Below are 18,474 nucleotides of genomic sequence, written 5' to 3'. Positions count from 1 at the left end.
TTTTCATGTGTCTGTTGGCCATTTGGATGTCTTCTTTGGAAAAATGTCTGTTCATGTCTTCTGCCCATTTCTTGATTGGATTCTTTGTTCTTTGGGTGTTGAGTTTGAGAAGTTCTTTATATATTTTGGATACAAGCCCTTTATCTGATATGTCATTTGCAAATATCTTCTCCCATTCTGTCAGTTGTCTTTTGGTTTTGTTGACTGTTTCCTTTGCTTTGCAAAAGCTTTTTATCTTGATGAAGTCCCAATAGTTCATTTTTGCCCTTGCTTCCCTTGCCTTTGGTGATGTTTCTAGGAAGAAGTTGCTGCGGCTGAGGTCGAAGAGGTTACTGCCTGTGTTCTCCTTTAGGATTTTGATGGACTCCTGTCTCACACTGAGGTCTTTCAATCATTTGGAGTCTATTTTTGTGTGTGGTGTAAGGAAATGGTCCAGTTTCATTCTTCTGCATGTGGCTATCCAATTTTCCCAACACCATTTGTTGAAGAGATTGTCTTTTTACCATTGGACATTATTTCCTGCTTTGTCAAAGATTAGTTGACCATAGAGTTGAGGGTCCATTTCTGGGCTCTCTATTCTGTTCCATTGATCTATGTGTCTGTTTTTGTGCCAGTACCATACTGTCTTGATGATGACAGCTTTGTAATAGAGCTGGAAGTCCGGAATTGTGATGCCTCCAGCTTTGCTTTTCTTTTTCAACATTCCTCTGGCTATTCGGGGTCTTTTCTGGTTCCATACAAATTTTAGGATGATTTGTTCCATTGCTTTGAAAAAAGTGGATGGTATTTTGATGGGGATTGCATTGAATGTGTAGATTGCTCTAGGTAGCATTGACATCTTCACAATATTTGTTCTTCCAATCCATGAGCATGGAATGTTTTTCCATTTCTTTGTGTCTTCCTCAATTTCTTTCATGCGTATTTTAGTTTTCTGAGTACAGATCCTTTGCCTCTTTGGTTAGATTTATTCCTAGGTATCTTATGGTTTTGGGTGCAATTGTAAATGGGATCGACTCCTTAATTTCTCTTTCTTCTGTCTTGTTGTTGGTGTATAGGAATGCCACTGACTTCTGTGCATTGATTTTATATCCTGCCACTTGACTGAATTCCTGTATGAGTTCTAGCAGTTTTGGGGTGGAGTCTTTGGGATTTTCCACATAAAGTATCGTATCATCTGCAAAGAGTGAGAGTTTGACTTCTTCTTTGCTGATTTGGATGCCTTTTATTTCTTTTTGTTGTCTGATTGCTGTGGCTAGGACTTCCAATACTATGTTGAATAGCAGTGGTGATAGTGGACATCCCTGCCGCGTTCCTGACCTTAGGGGGAAAGCTCTCAGTTTTTCCCCATTGAGAATGATATTCGCTGTAGGTTTTTCATAGATGGCTTTTATGATATTGAGGTATGTACCCTCTATGCCTATCCTCTGAAGAGTTTTGATCAAGAAAGGATGCTGTACTTTGTCAAATGCTTTTTCTGCATCTATTGAGAGGATCATAGGATTCTTGTTCTTTCTTTTGTTAATGTATTGTATCACGTTGCTTGATTTGTGGATGTTGAACCAACCTTGCAGCCCAGGGATAAATCCCACTTGGTCGTGGTGAATAATCCTTTTAATGTACTGTTGGATCCTAGTGGCTACTATTTTGGTGAGAATTTTTGCATCCATGTTCATCAGGGATATTGGTCTGTAGTTCTCCTTTTTAATGGGGTCTTTGTCTGGTTTTGGGATCAAGGTAATGGTGGCCTCATAAAACGAGTTTGGAAGTTTTCCTTCCATTTCTATTTTTTGGAACAGTTTCAGAAGAATAGGTATTAATTCTTCTTTAAATGTTTGGTAGAATTCCCCTGGGAAGACATCTGGCTCTGGGCTTTTTTTTTTTGGGAGATTTTTGATGACTGCTTCAATTTCCTTAGTGGTTATAGGTCTGTTCGGGTTTTCTATTTCTTCCTGGTTCAGTTTTGGTAGTTGATACATCTCTAGGAATGCATCCATTTCTTCCAGGTTATCTAATTTGCTGGCATAGAGTTGCTCATAATATGTCCTTATAATTGTTTGTATTTCTTTGGTGTTGGTTGTGATTTCTCCTCTTTCATTCATGATTTTGTTGATTTGGGTCATATCTCTTTTCTTTTTGATAAGTCTGGCCAGGGGTTTATCAATCTTGTTAATTCTTTCAAAGAACCAACTCCTAGTTTTGTTGATCTGTTCTACTGTTCTTTTGGTTTCTATTTCATTGATTTCTGCTCTGATCTTTATTATTTCTCTTCTCCTGCTGGGTTTAGGCTTTATTTGCTGTTCTCTCTCCAGCTCCTTAGGTGTAGGGTTAGGTTGTGTACTTGAGACCTTTCTTGTTTCTTGAGAAAGGCTTGTATTGCTATATACTTTCCTCTTAGGACTGCCTTTGCTGCATCCCAAAGAATTTGAATAGTTGTTTTCATTTTCATTGGTTTCCATGAATTTTTAAAATTCTTCTTTAATTTCCTGGTTGACCCATTCATTCTTCAGTAGGATGCTCTTTAGCCTCCATGTATTTGAGTTCTTTCTGCCTTTCCTCTTGTGATTGAGTTCTAGTTTCAAAGCATTGTGGTCTGAAAATAGGCAGGGAATGATCCCAATCTTTTGGTACCGGTTGAGACCTGATTTATGACCTAGGATGTGATCGATTCTGGAGAATGTTCCATGGGCACTAGAGAAGAATGTGTATTCCGTTGCTTTGGGATGGAACGTTCTGAATATATCTGTGAAGTCCATTTGGTCCAGTGTGTCATTTAAAGTCTTTATTTCCTTGTTGATCTTTTGCTTAGACGATCTGTCCATTTCAGTGAGGGTGGTGTTAAAGTCCCCCAGTATTATTGTATTGTTGTTGATGTGTTTCTTTGCTTTTGTTATTAATTGCCTTATATAATTGGCTGCTCCCATGTTAGGGGCATAGATATTTACAATTGTTAGATCTTCTTGTTGGATAGACCCTTTAAGTAGGATATAGTGTCCTTCCTCATCTTTTATTACAGTCTTTGGTTTAAAATCTAATTTGTCTGATATAAGGATTGCCACCCCAGCTTTCTTTTGGTGTCCATTAGCATGGTAAATGGTTTTCCACCCCCTCACTTTCAATCTGGGGGTGTCTTTGGGTCTAAAATGAGTCTCTTGCAGACAGCATATCGATGGGTCTTGTTTTTTAATCCAATCTGATAGCCTGTGTCTTTTGATTGGGGCATTTAGCCCATTTACATTCAGGGTAACTATTGAAAGATAGGAATTTAGTGCCATTGTATTGCCTGTAAGGTGACTGTTACTGTATATTGTCTGTGTTCCTTTCCGGTCCATGTTGCTTTTAGGCTCTCTCTTTGCTTAGAGGACCCCTTTCAAGATTTCTTGTAGGGCTGGTTTCGTGTTTGCAAATTCCTTTAGTTTTTGTTTGTCCTGGAAGCTTTTTATCTCTCCTATTTTCAATGACAGCCTAGCTGGATATAGTATTCTTGGCTGCATATTTTTCTCATTTAGTGCTCTGAATATATCCTGCCAGTCCTTTCTGGCCTGCCAGGTCTCTGTGGATAGGTCTGTTGCCAATCTAATGTTCCTACCATTGTAGGTTACATGTCTCTTCTCCCGAGCTGCTTTCGGGATTTTCTCTTTGTCTCTGAGACTCGTAAGTTTTACTATTAGATGTCGGGGTGTTGACCTATTTTTATTGATTTTGAGAGGGGTTCTCTGTGCTTCCTGGATTTTGATGCCTGTTTCCTTCCCCAAATTAGGGAAGTTCTCTGCTACAATTTGCTCCATTATACCTTCTGCCCCTCTCTCTCTTTCTTCTTCTTCTGGGATCCCAATTATTCTAATGTTGTTTCGTCTTATGGTATCGCTTATCTCTTGAATTCTGCCCTCGTGATCCAGTAGTTGTTTATCTCTCTTTTTCTCAGCTTTATTTTCCATCATTTGGTCTTCTATATCACTGATTCTTTCTTCTGCCTCATTTATCCTAGCAGTTAGCATCCCCATATTTGATTGCACCTCATTAATAGCCTTTTTGATTTCTACTTGGTTAGATTTTAGTTCTCTTACTTCTCCAGAAAGGGTTTCTCTAATAACTTCCATGCTTTTTTCAAGCCCAGCTAGTATCTTTAAAGTGATGATTCTGAACTCTAGATTTGACATCGTACTAATGTCCGTATTGAGTAGGTCCCTGGCAGTCGGTACTACCTCTTGTTCTTTTTGTTGAGGTGATTTTTTCCATCTTGTCATTTTGTCCAGAGGAGAATAGATGAATCAGAGAACAAAATGCTAACAGGGTAACAACTTTCCCAGAAAATATACTCTAAACAAATCAGAAAAGACCTGAAGCAGTGGGAAAAGAAAGGGAAAGAGAGAAAAAAGAAAAAGAAAAAAAAGAAAAAGAAAAAGATAAAGATAAAAACAAAAACAGAACAAAACAAAAAAAACCAGAATGTGATCAAATATGATCAGACTGGTATATAGATCAGTGCCACACACTAGATTTTGGGTGTATTTTGGTCTGTTAGAAGAAAGTGCCTCCCAAAATTTTAAAGAAAGAAAAACTTATATATGTACAAAAATAAGGGTTGATGTGATGAAGGGATGGAATATGACTGTAAAGATGGAAATTATGAAAAATTTTATAAAAGGAATTGATAAGAAGTTGTTTGAAAAAAGAAAGAAGAGGATTTAAAAAAGAAAAAGGACAAAAAAAGGGAGAGAATGTGATCAGGCAGGGGAGTAGAAAAAAAACCATACACTAGAGATTTAGGGTATATTTTGATCTGTTAGAAGAAACTATCTCAAAATTTTAAAGAGAGAACAACTTATATATATATGCCAAAAATACGGGTAACTACTATGAAGGGATAGAATATGACTCTAAAAATGAAAAATAAAAATGTTTTTTTAAAAAAAGGGATTGATAAGATGTTGGTTGAAAAAGGGAAAAAGAAAAATTCAAAAAAAAAAAAAGACAGTTAAAAAAAAAATAACTTTAAAGACTAAAGAATCATGGTAAAAAAGCCATGAATTCTATGTGCATTATTCCCCTAGCGCTGGAGTTCTGTCGTTCTCATTGATCGGTAAACTTGGTCTTGGCTGGCTGTTCTTGCTGATCTTCTGGGGGAGGGGCCTGTTGCCGTGGTTCCCAAATGTCTTTGCTGGAGGCGGAATTGCCCCACCCTTGCCCGGTCCCGGCTAAGTAATCTGCTCGGGTTTGCTCTTGGGAGCTTTTGTTCCCTGCAAGCTTTCCGTACAGCTTTGGAGGCGGAGAGGGAAAATGGCGGCCTCCCAATCTCCGCCCCGGAGGAGCCGAGAACTCGGGGTCCCGCTCCTCAGTGCGCCCCCAGAGAAAAGCCGTCAGTCACTCCCGTCTCCCGGTCTCCGGCCACACTCCATGCTCTCCCGGCCTGTGACCGCGCGTGTCTATCTCTGGCACCCGACCCCGTGTGGAGTCTCCAAACCCAGCAGATCCCTGTGGTGCGCTCCCGCGCCTCTCCTCCCGGGGGAAGAAGGTGAGTCTCCCCGGATCTGCCGCTTGTTGGGTCCCTGCTGGAGGAGCAGTGGCCCAACTGTGCCCCGGATCATGGTTTATGGCAACCCCGAGCTGAGAGCCCGCGCCTGGGCTCTGTCTCTGCAGCCGGCTTCCCCGCTCCGATACCTGGGAGCTCTGCCACACTCAGGCACCCCCAGTCTTCCTGTGACCCCGAGGGTCCTGAGACCACACTGTCCCACGAGGGTTCCACCCCCCGCTTAGCCACCGGAGTGACGTCCCTCAGCGGAGTGGACTTCTAAAAGTTCCGATTTTGTGCTCCGCGGCTCTATCACTTGCCAGAAGCGGCCGACGGAGGCCCCTCCCCCGCTGTCTATCCTCCCGAATATCGCCTTGGTTTCACTTCTCCGCACGTCCTACCTTCCAGAAAGTGGTCGCTTTTCTGTTCAGAGAGTTGTTGCTCTTCTTTTCTTCGATCTCCTGTTGAGTTTGTAGGTGTTCAGAATGGTTTGATCCCTATCCAGCTATATTCCTGAGACCAGAGGAAATCCAGGTCTCCTACTCCTCTGCCATCTTGCTCCGCCCCCTTCCATAATCATCATTTAATTGTGGCACCTGCCCTTTGAAACGCTGAGCCGGAGGAAAGAAAATACAGTAAAACAGCTAACGGAGATTGGTGTGTGAGGACGTGCAGTGGGGCGCTCTTTGAACGTGTATGAATAAAGTATCAGAGAGGGGCGCTCTGGGTGGAAACCCCAGGCAGGGGCAGGTGAAATGTGTTCCAGAATCTCACGGATTCAAAGTCAGGGAGCGTCTTGTCTTAGAACCTCCAGGGCGAGATGGTCCAATAACAAAAGAGAAAAGAGCTGGAGGGACAGCTGTGGATGAAGATGAGGTTATAGGCAGAAAATGGTTTAGATTTTAGAACCATGCTTCCAACCTGTGGGCTTGAGAATTATTACAAAAGACTTCCCTGTCCCTATAGATGCCACACATGGAGTAGAATCTAAATCAATAAAAATCTCATATAAACACACACACACACACACACACACATACACACACACACCCGGGGCAATCTGAATTCATTTTAAAGGATTGTCGAATTCATAGTTGCTTTCTCTCCATATGTGTTTTCTAGATCAAACCATTTGAACAAGTTCACTTCCATCCCATGGTGGTCTCATCGATGTCAAAGACGGGTGGTGGCACTGGGAAAGTCAGACAACAGGGAGAAATGGAAGTGATTCCTACAACTTGCATAAAATGAGGCATGGCCCCCCAAAGTGGCCAGGTTCTGTCCAGGACTGCGGCTTCCCAAATGCTTGGGCACCTCAGGGTGGCAAAGAGAAAGAGTTCTAGTAATTTACTGGAATATATGCCCAACCAACCTGTTGGTGCTCTAAGAGTGGGTTGTATCAACGCCTACTTGAGAGGTGGGTTTCTGTGGCTCAGAGTCATCATTTACATAGGGGTGCCTCTATTAGGCAAACTACGGTATTCCTACAGATTCAGAATTGGGGCAGGGCCATTGTCCTACCCTCGCTCAACAAATAAATTTGTTCGCACCTACTATGGGCTACATTACACTGGCAGCAAGAACGGCTAGGTACCCGTGCTCTCTACCAGGACGCCTGATACATTTTCTTGTGAATGAATAGGAGATGTTATCCCCATTCAACCAAGATGGAACGGGGGTTCAAAGGCATGCAGTGGGTTTGCTCAGATGGTTTAGAGATGGAACCCTGAAGTTAAATGCTCGGTCACACACACACCTTTGTCAGGATGACCGTGCACTTAGCAAAGCTTCTGAAGGAGGCGATGGGGGAGGGCTGGGATTCAGTTGACCCTTGGCCAGTGATTCCCAACCCGAAACTCATGCATGTCTATGGATTCTCAGAAACAAGGACTGACCTCTTAAACTATTCTTACTATTTCACAAAAATGCACGCTTCTTCAGGGCAAGATCTTGCTCTTGGTTTTATCTCCCGATTCTAGCACAGCGCCTAGCAACACATGAATGGGTACTTTTCTTTTGCTTTTTGGCTAAAATTTGTTTCAGCATAGTGATCTTGGCTTTCTCTGGTGAAGAAACACTAATTGTATATAGCTCTGATATAGACAATAATAAACGTATAATTATTTGGATAAGTGGTTCCAAAACTCAGATCCAGTGAAGGGAAACATGTATAGGATAGGAGATCAATATGGAAATCCGAGGGAAGGCATTCAACCCTCCGTGATAGACTGGCATTTCTCCACCCTCTAGAGGCAGTTGGGCACGCCTAGAACACCTAGTCTTCTTCTGAGCTCCAGAGAAGGTTCTGTGAGTCCTCAGTCTGCCTGGCACCAGTTTCTCTTTGGGGCCTGATCCAAGAACATGCGTTTCGAGATCTTAATATTCCGACCAGCTCCCGACTATTCAGGGAGTGAAAACACCATTGGGTTGATTAAAAACAAACAAACAAAAAAACCAAAAAACTGTGGAGTCCTCATTGTACTCATTTGGGAGATCGAAAACCACCTCTGAATAGCTGTGTGTCAGCTTACTGTTGAACTGGAACTGGCCCAAAAGAGGTGTTCCTTTTTTCTGTTTTGAATAGTCTTGTATTGTGTCTCTGGCCCCAAAAAGACTTAGTTTATGTGGTGCCATTAACTTCTGATTTTTTGAGATAAGTGCCACCCCATGTGGTTCATGACACTTGGCAGTCCCCAGAAGGGAATAAGGAGCATCTTTTCCCAAGTAATTCTTCTCTCAGAGTGGAATATGTTCTCCTATTCCCTCACTTCCCCTTTCTGGTTGCTGGCATCTATGGATATCCCAGACACTTGCCTTATTCACTTGTGATGATGTCTTCAGAAACGTATCTCCTTAGGACCCTGGGCTGCCTTACAAAAGGTGTCAGAGGTGGCTCTGAATAATGATAAGTAGAGGACTTCTGTTCAGGCTCGTCATGTGGGTTTCAGGTCAAGTTTAATTTGTATTAGAATAAAAACCTTTCTTGAAACCCAAGGGCCAAGGGATGTATGGTGGTGGTGGTTGGGGTGGGGAGTGAAGGTAGCGATGAATTCCCTGCCTTTTTTTCCACATGAGTCTCCCAGGGCAAAAACCAAACCCAGGATTATTTCTCCGTACGTCACTATAATGCATAAATTATTAATATATCCTCCAGCTCCATCTGCTCTGAGTCCCATAACCCCACTCCCAAGGCCCTCAAGCTTAGCAAATGGCCCTAGTTTTCTGACGTCGGGAATATCAAAGCCATTAGGAGGAAGTTCCTCAGTATTGCTCTCCCTGATCCTACCCATGTCCCACCACATCTTAAGACCTTATTAACTCTTATGCTAGGTTTTTCTCTGGGTAAGAATGCCTACTGGACCCTCGTTTCTCCACTGGAGGTTGATAGTCTGTCCCTGCCTCCAGGCTCTAGCTCCGCTCTGGACCTTCCTCTCCTTGTTATATTGAAGAGTGGTGAGGACCACAGGCTCTGCTGGATTTCAAATCCCAACCCTGCCACAGAGGAGCTGTATGATCTTAGTCAAGACATGAAACTTCTCTGAGCCTCAGTTGGTTCATTGAGAACATGGGGAATAAGGAGTATCTACCCTCTCTGCCTACTTCAGTAGGGCTCACACTCCTACCGCCTCCCTGACAAAGACCAGCCTAAACCTTCTAACCCTAAAATAGCTGTACCTGCCTGGCCCAAACTTTAAAACAACAAAAATGCCTAAGACCTGGGTTTGCTTTTCTTCCCCCACAATGTGGCCATGTGTCATTTAAAACTGGGCTGATTTCCTCATTTTTTTTCTGGTTACTTAAATTCCTTCAAAGCCCAGTTCCTTCTTCTCTTTCTCCTCCTCCTTCCTCACTTCTGCCTTTCTTCTTGTCTTTATTTCTGCCCTCCCTTCTAATCTCCTTCATTCTTTGCTACTTCTCTTCCTCCTCTGTTCCTCTCCTCTGCCCACACCTTCTCGTCTCCTCCTTCTCCTCCTGTGGTCATGCAGGAATGCAGCTGAGACTCGGTGGGGATCGTTTGGTTTGAAAGGCGACATCTGCCCACAACAGAGATGTCCCATCTGAGCCACAGACCAAACATGGGCTATTCAGACCTTTCCTTCAAAGAACTTACAGTCCATGGAGGGCAGGTACCAGGCATGCATGATTATCAGTATATACCCAACACCTGGTGCATAAGACGCACCAAAAAAACTTGATGGGATTAATGAGAGGATTGATATTAACATAGCCCTTTCATTGTGCAGCTCCAGAAAGAAAAATCCCTGTCCTCAATTCATTCAGCAAGTTAGTTGTTAAGTCTGAGCTCTAACTCAAGATCCCTGCTTTCTTGGCTTCAATTTGGCTGATAGTCATATGGCCCCAGGGCATGCTGCTTTTCTCGGGTCTTTTATATAAGACAGGTAGTTTCCAAATGGTTTGAATATCAGCCTTCAGAGATTTCCAAGATTCCTGAATCTGGGCTTAAAAAGCACGATGGACTTTCCAAGAGAACTGGGCAGGGCATAGTCCTGCCTATGTGTCCTTAGACAGGGTTCAAGGTCACCCCAGCTCTCCAGATCCACGTCTATATAACAGACTCAGTGAATCCTATGGTATTTGTGAGCTTTAGCCAGGAGAACCGTGTGGAACTCCCTTTTTCCAGGCTTGGCAAACAGCAAGAGCTCGATTGACTTTCTAAGTGAGTTCTTTCCTCGATGTGGAGGAAGTGGTCCTACCTCATGCCCTTGCTCTAACCACCATTCTCTTGGTTACAGTTCATCAGGAGGGCTCAGAAGATATTGCTAATTTATGCACCATTTGTTCCACGGGAAAATGCATTTGGGAAAATGTGAGCTGCCCACGTACCTCCAATTCAGGCAAGCCAAAGGCAAGTTCTGCCACTGACCCTTCCAGAGAGAATGGGCACTTTATATCTAACACGGGTGATTGCTTTCTCCCTCGGCGTTCATGATGGTATCCATTTGCTTCAATTGAGGAGGCCCCAGAGAGAGATATCACAAATTGAACGATGTAGCTTGATCTGGCAAGAATTTCTGGGGATTCTGGCCTGAATTTCTGTAACTCCCAGTGGTAGGTCAGTGACAGCCCACCTTTACAACATAACATAATGAGGCTTGTTTTAACATTCAGCTTTGCCACCCACTAGCAGAGTGACCTTGGGCCAGTCCTATGACCTTGCCCAGCCTCTCTAGTTCCGTTAAGCATTGTCAGGCAGCCACAAAGAGCTCAGGCTAGCTATGGTGCAAGACAGACCTGGGATTGAATTTCAACTCCACTTTTGTGACTTTGGGCAAACAAATCCATTTCACTGGGCCTCAGTTTCCAGACCTCTATAATGGGGATAACAGTAGTGTCTTCTTAAGAGAGTTGTTTCAACATTCACAGCTAATGTATTGAGAACCTTCTCTGTATAAGGGACTCTTTTCGATATTAACTTACTTCATCTTCATAAAATCCCTCCGAGATGGATTTTATTAGTATGATGCCTGTTTTCCAGATAATGAGACTGAGATACAGATTACCTGGGTTAAGTCATTCGCCCAGGGTCACACAGCTAATAAGTAAGTGGATCCAAACTCGGAAAGTCCGGAGTCTGTGCGCTTAACCAACTAGGCTGGAGAGTCCAGTGTCTTGAAAGTGCTTAGAGAAGTGGGTCCGGCATCAGAATTTGGATCCAGACCACAGCCTAGAGCGAGCACTCTGTGACCAGAGGGTGGTAACCTTTGTTGGCAGTGTCTCCAGAGAGGCCCCCGGAGCGCCGACCCGCACTCACACAGGGCTTGTGCTCTGCCAAGCACCCCCACCCCCTGGAGCCGGAGTGGGGGCTGGTGAGTGCGTTGGCTGGTGGCTCACAAACATTTGGGGCTATGAGAGCAGATGTGTGATCTTGCAGAACGCTTCTCGCTTCAGGCCTGTGTGTTGACGTTGATGTCACAGCTGCTCTGAGCACCCCAGATACTGTTAACGAGCTGTTCCAAGCCCAGGCACGGTGTTTTCTCCCCATATGGTCCACACTGAAGTGCATGGTCTTTCAGACAAGGATGGCACAGAACTCACTCACGCCGAACCTCTGTGCGTGGAAAATCTACTTAGAGGGGCCATGCCCTCCAAGCTGTGCCCCAGTTCTCCTTGCGTCCAGGGATCAGGCTTTCAGCCGTATGCCATTCCTGGGTTCATCCAACAACCCCAGAGAGTGAGGGGGTGGCCACCATATGTGGCGGGCACTGGGTTAGATCCAAGGGATACATAGGTGAATAGAACATTGCCCGTGGCTTCAAGGGACTGAGACTAGCCAGGAAGGGCTGGGGAACAAATCCTATTATGACAGTATTCTAAGCTCTATGATTCAGGTAGTTAGCAAGGACTGCCAGAGTGAAAAGGAATTCGTGAATGAATGAATATAACTGGTGCAGAATCCATTCCGGGAAGGGGGAATGGCTACTTCATAGAGGCTGAGCAGCTCCTGTGGATCTTCTTACTGACAACAAATCCTGGGTAGCTCATACCACACGGCTCTTTCTTGGTTCAATGAGATGGTCTCACCATGTGTGCCCCAATGCCGGACCTCTCCCTCAGTGACATGTTTTATTTAATTCATCTATAACACGATCAAAGACATTTAGACTCCTCTGCTCCCCTCTGCCTTTCCTGGCACCCCTCCTCTCGTTCCCTTTTGCACTGAGCACGGAGCTGGGCACACACTGGCTTGGAGGTGGGGTGTCCTTTCATCCCAGATGCTTCAGATAAAGACTTGAGATCCCTACACGTCTTGACAGATCGCAGCAGTTAGCCAAAGTGAAGGAGATGAATTTGAAAGGGGCCCATCGTAAAAACAAACAAACACCGAGGTCTGAGAAGTGAATGGCAGAGAACAAAAGAGAAGAAAAGAGGGGAGGGGGAGGGGGGATTGGTTAGCCTGGTGATGGGGATTAAGGAGGGCACGTACTGCATGGAGCACTGGGTGTTACACGAAAACAATGGATCGTGGATCACCACATCAAAAACTAATGATGTATTGTATGGTGAGTAACATAACATAATAAAATTTTTAAAAAAAGAAAAAAAAGAAAAATCTAGCAGCTGCTCTTGCACTAAAGAAAAAAAAAAGGCCACGAAATAAACAAGCAACAGTATATGTAAGGGATTAAAAATCTGGGTAGGGCCATGTAAAAATATCTGTCTTCAGGTATTTTTTTTTACATCAGTCTTTATTTAATATTTTCATAATGCAACATGAGTTTCATACTAAGAGAATATATCTCTCCAGTTGAAATAAAAATAGGACATCGGCATGTTCCTTGAACTCAGGCTGAATTCATCCATCACCAGCCTCCAGGTCAGGAAGTGTGGTTGGTGATATGGGCTTGAATGAGAATAGCCTTTATCCCTAGACCCGTTCCTTCGTTCAGTTGTTCAGCTTTGCCATGTTTGGGTCAAATAGAAGTATTTTTTCCTTGCTTTTCTCTAAGAATTGCTGTGCCGATGGTCTTATAGACCTAGTGTACATTTTAAAGACTCTGGTATTCACCGGGTACTATTCTAAGTGATCTATCTGCATTATCACATTTAATTTTCGTTATAATCCCAGGAGGGAGGCACTCTGCTTAGCCCTATTTTTTTTTTGAGATGAGAAACTTGGGGTTCAGTGTGGATTAAGGACGCTTCCTAGAGGTCCTCCGAACTTCAGAGTAAATTCAGGTTTTATCAACTTCCCAGGGGCGAGGGTAGTCAGAAATTCTTCAATCCTGCACATCTGACTCCCAAAGGCTCTGCGTTCCTGAGCCCTGCACCTCTGAAGGAGACAGTTAAATCTGGTGAGAGCCCAACAGGCACATAAAGGTGTTCAAACCACTTTGGAGAATACGTTAGTCCAAGACAAGCACGACTGTGGCTGGGGCTATGGCTTTGATCTGAAGACTTCTGGCTGTCCAGCCATTACGCGCTAACAACATCTGATTCTATGTGAAGCTCTCTACTGGGCAAATTCCTCTTGCCTAATAAAAGTGCTTGCCAAGAAAGCTTAAAACCCAGTAGCAATTAATTATTGACAGAGCATGTGAATTAGAGATAAAAGAAAAGTCGTTCTTTCTCCACACACGCGATAGTAAATAAATTTAATTATAGTAGGGGAAGCTAAGGGATCTTCGTCTGTATTAAGTTTTATTAGCTGAGACATTTAAAAGCATGTCATCACAAAAAAGAGGTCTTGTGTAATCCTAAATGTACCACTTTGATGCAGGGCTCAGAAGTGAATAGATTTAATGGAACACATGGTGGCCGATGGCCTGCTGTACCGACGGGTATAACAGGTTTATTGTCGGTTAACTTTGGTCTACATATGCCTACAGCAAATTGACTGTGTAATAGGATCCTGAGCCTCTTTTATCATCGATAGGCCTGCCACATTGGAACTGGGGGACAAATAGCATCAAAACCCCTTTAATGTCTTGAAGCTCCCAAATGGGACGGGGCCATTCCGAAGGTGAACACAGATGGAGGGGTGGGTGTGGAGATGCATCCTAGGGAAGGAAACCGAGAGACATGGTGTGGGATCTACCACTGGCTCACTGGGCAAGCTGGGGAGCAAAGTAAAGAAGAATTCCATTTCTACAATCAGACCCATGCTGGATGCCTTCACGTTGTATGTCATTTTATTCTGAACTTGAACTTGAGGTGAGCTCTAGGGTTTTACAGAAGAGAATAAGGGGACGTGATTGAACTGGTTCAGGTCACAAAGCCTATCTGGTTCCCTGTCTCTAGGGTTCATTTCTGCATTTGCACAATGGTGCCTTTGGACCAGGTCAAGGCTCAGCATACGTTTTCCTAAAGGGCCAGTGAGTAAATATGCTTGGCTCTGTCTTAAAGTCCCTGTTGCAAATACTCAGCTCTGCTGTTGTAGCACGAAAGCAACCAGGGGCAGTACATCAAGGAAGGAGTGTGGCTGTGTTCCAGGGAAAGTTTATTTATGGGCATTGAAATTTGAATTTCATATAATTTTCATGCATCGCAAAATGTTATTATTATTATGTTGGGTTTTTTCCCAACCGTTTAGAGATTAAAAATCAGTCTTAGCTACGAGCCATACAAAAAAAAAAAAAAAATGAGAGGCAGGGAGTAGTTGGCCAACCCCTAGTCTAGATAATCTTTGAGTTCTTGGGGTGCTCAAACATTTTCTAAAAGCCGCTACGACAATAGTAATTTCCTTGATTTATTAAGCTCTTGCACGTGCCAGATTCTGTGCTAAATGCTTTACAAGTGTTATCTCCCTTAATCCTTCTACTACAGTGCGAAGTAAGTGCTGTCATTACCTCTGTTTCAGAGATTACACAAAACTAATACATAGAGAAATTAAGAGTATATCTCCGTTGAATGTAACTGGTAAGAGATAGGGCTGCAATTGAAACCCAGGTGTATGAGGTTCCCAAGAATGAAGGCAGAAGCCTTATGCTGCCTGTCCTGATAATACCATAATCAGAGCCATAGTGGGACATAGAGTTAAAAAGAATCCTTAGGATTTATCAATGAATTTTATTTTGTAGCTCCCCATGAGGCTCTTTATGTCACACGTTTTGTGCGAACAGTTAAAACGGTTCTGGATGGGAATGACCACTCTCTTTCCTTTCCCTCCCTCTTCCAGAAATGTGATGCCCAAGACTCTGGACGGGCAGGTAACCATGGAGAAGACACCGAGTTACTTCGTGACAAATGAGGCTCCCAAGCGCATCCATGCCATGGCCAAGGACATCAAACTGATCGTGGTGGTGAGGAACCCCGTGACCAGGGCCATCTCTGACTATACCCAGACGCTGTCAAAGAAACCTGAGATCCCCACCTTCGAGGTGCTGGCCTTCAAAAACCGGACCCTAGGGCTGATCGACGCCTCCTGGAGTGCCATTCGAATAGGGATCTATGCTCTGCACCTGGAAAACTGGCTCCAGTATTTCCCCCTCTCCCAAATCCTCTTTGTCAGTGGTGAGCGACTCATAGTGGACCCTGCCGGGGAAATGGCCAAAGTACAGGATTTTCTAGGCCTCAAGCGTGTCGTGACTGAAAAACATTTCTATTTCAACAAAACCAAGGGGTTCCCTTGTCTAAAGAAGCCAGAAGACAGCAGTGCCCCAAGATGCTTAGGCAAGAGCAAAGGTCGGACTCATCCCCGCATCGACCCCGATGTGATCCACAGACTGCAGAAATTCTACAAGCCCTTCAACATGATGTTTTACCAAATGACTGGTCAAGATTTCCAGTGGGAACGGGAAGAGGGTGACAAATGAGGTTAGAGAAGCAGAGGGAAGGCTAGTGAATAGCTAAGGAGGCTCCTTACCTGAGTCCTGAAATCCCCCCCACTGGGGTCTGTGGCCTCAGCCTCGCTGGAGTGCCAAGTAGACCCCCTCCTTTGTCTAGCTGGGATTGCTTCCAGCACTGTAGGCTTAGGCAAAGGGATGGATCCCATGGCATCCTCATGGAGGCATTGGGTTTGCCGGGGCAGCAGCATCTGGTTGACCAGATGGCCACCAGGAGCCACTGCTAATTCTTGTCTTCTGCTAATTAATAGAGTCTAAAGACAGGATAAATAGCTGTCAAGGTCAGAGACCGTGCCAGGAATGTTTCTTTAAGTGACTAAAAAAAAAAAAAAAAGAGGAAGGAAGGTCTACTTTGGCCACTTTAGAAGCCTGAGTCCTAGCCCTGCATCTGGCACAGCCCTCTGCCGTACAGACCTTTGCTTTGGCGTCTCTCCGGAATTCTACTCGTGGCTGAGTGCTCCAGGACTCCTAGGGAGCAAGGTCCTTTCTCTGAGGTGTCTCTAGCCTTCTCCTTAAAGGTCTCAATCACAACCCTTTGACATCCCCTCTCCTCACCTTATGAAGGCAGAGGCATGCACGTTCCTCACCAGAAAACAAAAAACAAAACAAAAAAACACAAAAATAAAAGCTGACACCCTTGGAAGCCTTCTTTCCGAGAGCCCTCCAAGGAGGGTCCTGGGCTGTGGTGAAGCTTAGCATAGGCCCTCGTGATAGAATCAGGCCTGCGTGGCTGTTCTCGGAGCCATATGATTGCCTTTGAGTTCCGAGCCCTGAGGCTGGTAAAGATAAATGTTATTTCTGGGGGTGAAGAAAGAAGGCCGTATCTTTTGGTGGGAGGTCTCCGTACGTGAAGACCCTTAGCACCACAGTTCTGAGGAATGCTTTCAGGACGGGCTTTGTCCCTTGGGGTCCTTAGACGGGCAAGGACCAGATAGTTGGCATGTCTTCCATTATGAGTAATCCTGAGCAACACAACCAACAGGGGATCAGTCACCATTCTTGTTTGCCCCACCATGTCCTCCTCATGGTCATCTGATGCTTCACTTACTCTCTTCATATATGGCACATTGGGGCAGGGACAGACCCTCCCATCTATGGCGGGTCTTCAGATCCAGTCTGCGGATGCGGGGGAGGGCAAGGGCTGTCTGTGGACACCCCTATCAAGGGCTGCTGAACGAAGTGTCCCTTCCCTTTACTCTGATTTGATTAAAAGGCCGCGTTTGACGCCAAGCACTTGTTCACAGATCTCCAAAACCAGGAACTGTTCTAGTAAATTTGGAAATATGTATGAGTGGGGGGAGCTAAGTCTGTTCACCTGTTATTAAACTCATTTCTCCCGCTAAATGAAAATTGTGTTGTTATAAAGCTTAATGCAACCTGATTGATGGGCTTTGATGGTGTGTTTGTATTGGTCACCTCCAACCCCACCCTGACCCTCGAATTCTGGAATGATCCCTCCTCCTCCGGGGTGGCCAGAAAGCCCCAGATTAGAGAATCTTACGGGAGATTCTGTCTTCAGGGCCAGATAATTCTCAAAATAGCACAAAGGAAGTGACTCTGTAAGGAGTGCGGCTTTCTCTCTCTTAACTAACCCTGGCGAGGAATGGACTGATACACTAGACTCAGAAACAACCTTACAAATAATTTTTTGCCGGATAAGAAAGTGGTTTTTGAACCGAAGGCAGCAAATATGCTTTCACCACCAAAGCAAAAGACGATACCGGTAAACACGTACAGGCACATACAAACCCATCTCTTTGAAAGAAGAAAATGCATGCTAGTTCAGAACAGTGTTTTGTGGGCTGATGTGGACCTTGTGGTATGAGCAGAGCAAAGAGTGGGTCTAGCTACCCATCGGGGCAGCTGTGGGGCTTTTTTCAGGCTACAGCTTCCTGACCATCATTCCTGACCACACTTCTGGTGGAATCAGGAGCTCTAGGGTGGAGCTTAGGCACCTATCTTTTCAAAAATATTCTTACAAGAGCTGGGATTGAGAACAGATGGAGGCAAGTCTTGCTTGCTTATTTCTTTGCCCTGTCATTCTCGGCCCTGTCCTCCTTATAAGCTTTTGTGGGGATTACTCCCAAAAGAAATGGCCCCCAGGGTGTCATGGCTTCCTGGGACAAACATGGTCTCTCTTTTTTGGTGGTGGGGGGGAGTTCAGTGGGAACTAGGTAAGGGTTAATCTCACAACAGTCCAAGGAGCATCTGATTCTAAGAAGGCTTTAAAGATATTTTTCTACCAGCCAAGAGGGACCATTATACCAACCTACCCTTACCCTCATCTCTTCTAAGCTGGGTGGACATACTTGACTCCCCCTCAATTACACTCACTTTCCGCTTTCCATCTCCCTGGCTGTCTCTCCGTCCCCATAAACCCAGAACATCAACACCTTAAGTGCCATTTAAGAAGAAACCTAGTAATTGTGTGTCCTCGAGTAAATATGACAAGCAAATCCGTTTTTAATAGGGTGAGCCGACGGTTCACCAATAGGCCATTCTCACCTGGAAAATAAAAGTGGGGAACCCCCCCCCCGGCCTTAAAGTATGTATACACTCTTGCATCTAACAGCAGGCTTAAATTCTCTGGAGAAATTGGACAGAAGCCAAAGCCTTGAGAGCTTGAGGGTTTTTATCTTAAGGGTCTATTTGGCGATATGG

The 18,474-nt window shown here is 44.4% G+C and overlaps 1 protein-coding gene across 1 annotated transcript in view; it reads left to right on the top strand.

Annotated features, from left to right (window-relative positions):
* The window catches only part of HS3ST4 (heparan sulfate-glucosamine 3-sulfotransferase 4), a 402,830-nt gene extending 385,636 nt beyond the window's left edge, over positions 1–17,194 (top strand). The window contains exon 2 of the mRNA XM_036076600.2: positions 15,147–17,194. Coding sequence (XP_035932493.1) covers positions 15,147–15,783 — 637 coding nt within the window. The 3' untranslated portion in view covers positions 15,784–17,194. The remainder of the gene's footprint in view (positions 1–15,146) is intronic.
* Positions 17,195–18,474: the final 1,280 nt, after the last annotated feature.

The sequence above is a fragment of the Halichoerus grypus genome, chromosome 6, assembly GCF_964656455.1.
Source record: "Halichoerus grypus chromosome 6, mHalGry1.hap1.1, whole genome shotgun sequence".
Taxonomy (NCBI): domain Eukaryota; kingdom Metazoa; phylum Chordata; class Mammalia; order Carnivora; family Phocidae; genus Halichoerus; species Halichoerus grypus.
This window is presented reverse-complemented; position numbering and strand designations above follow the sequence as displayed.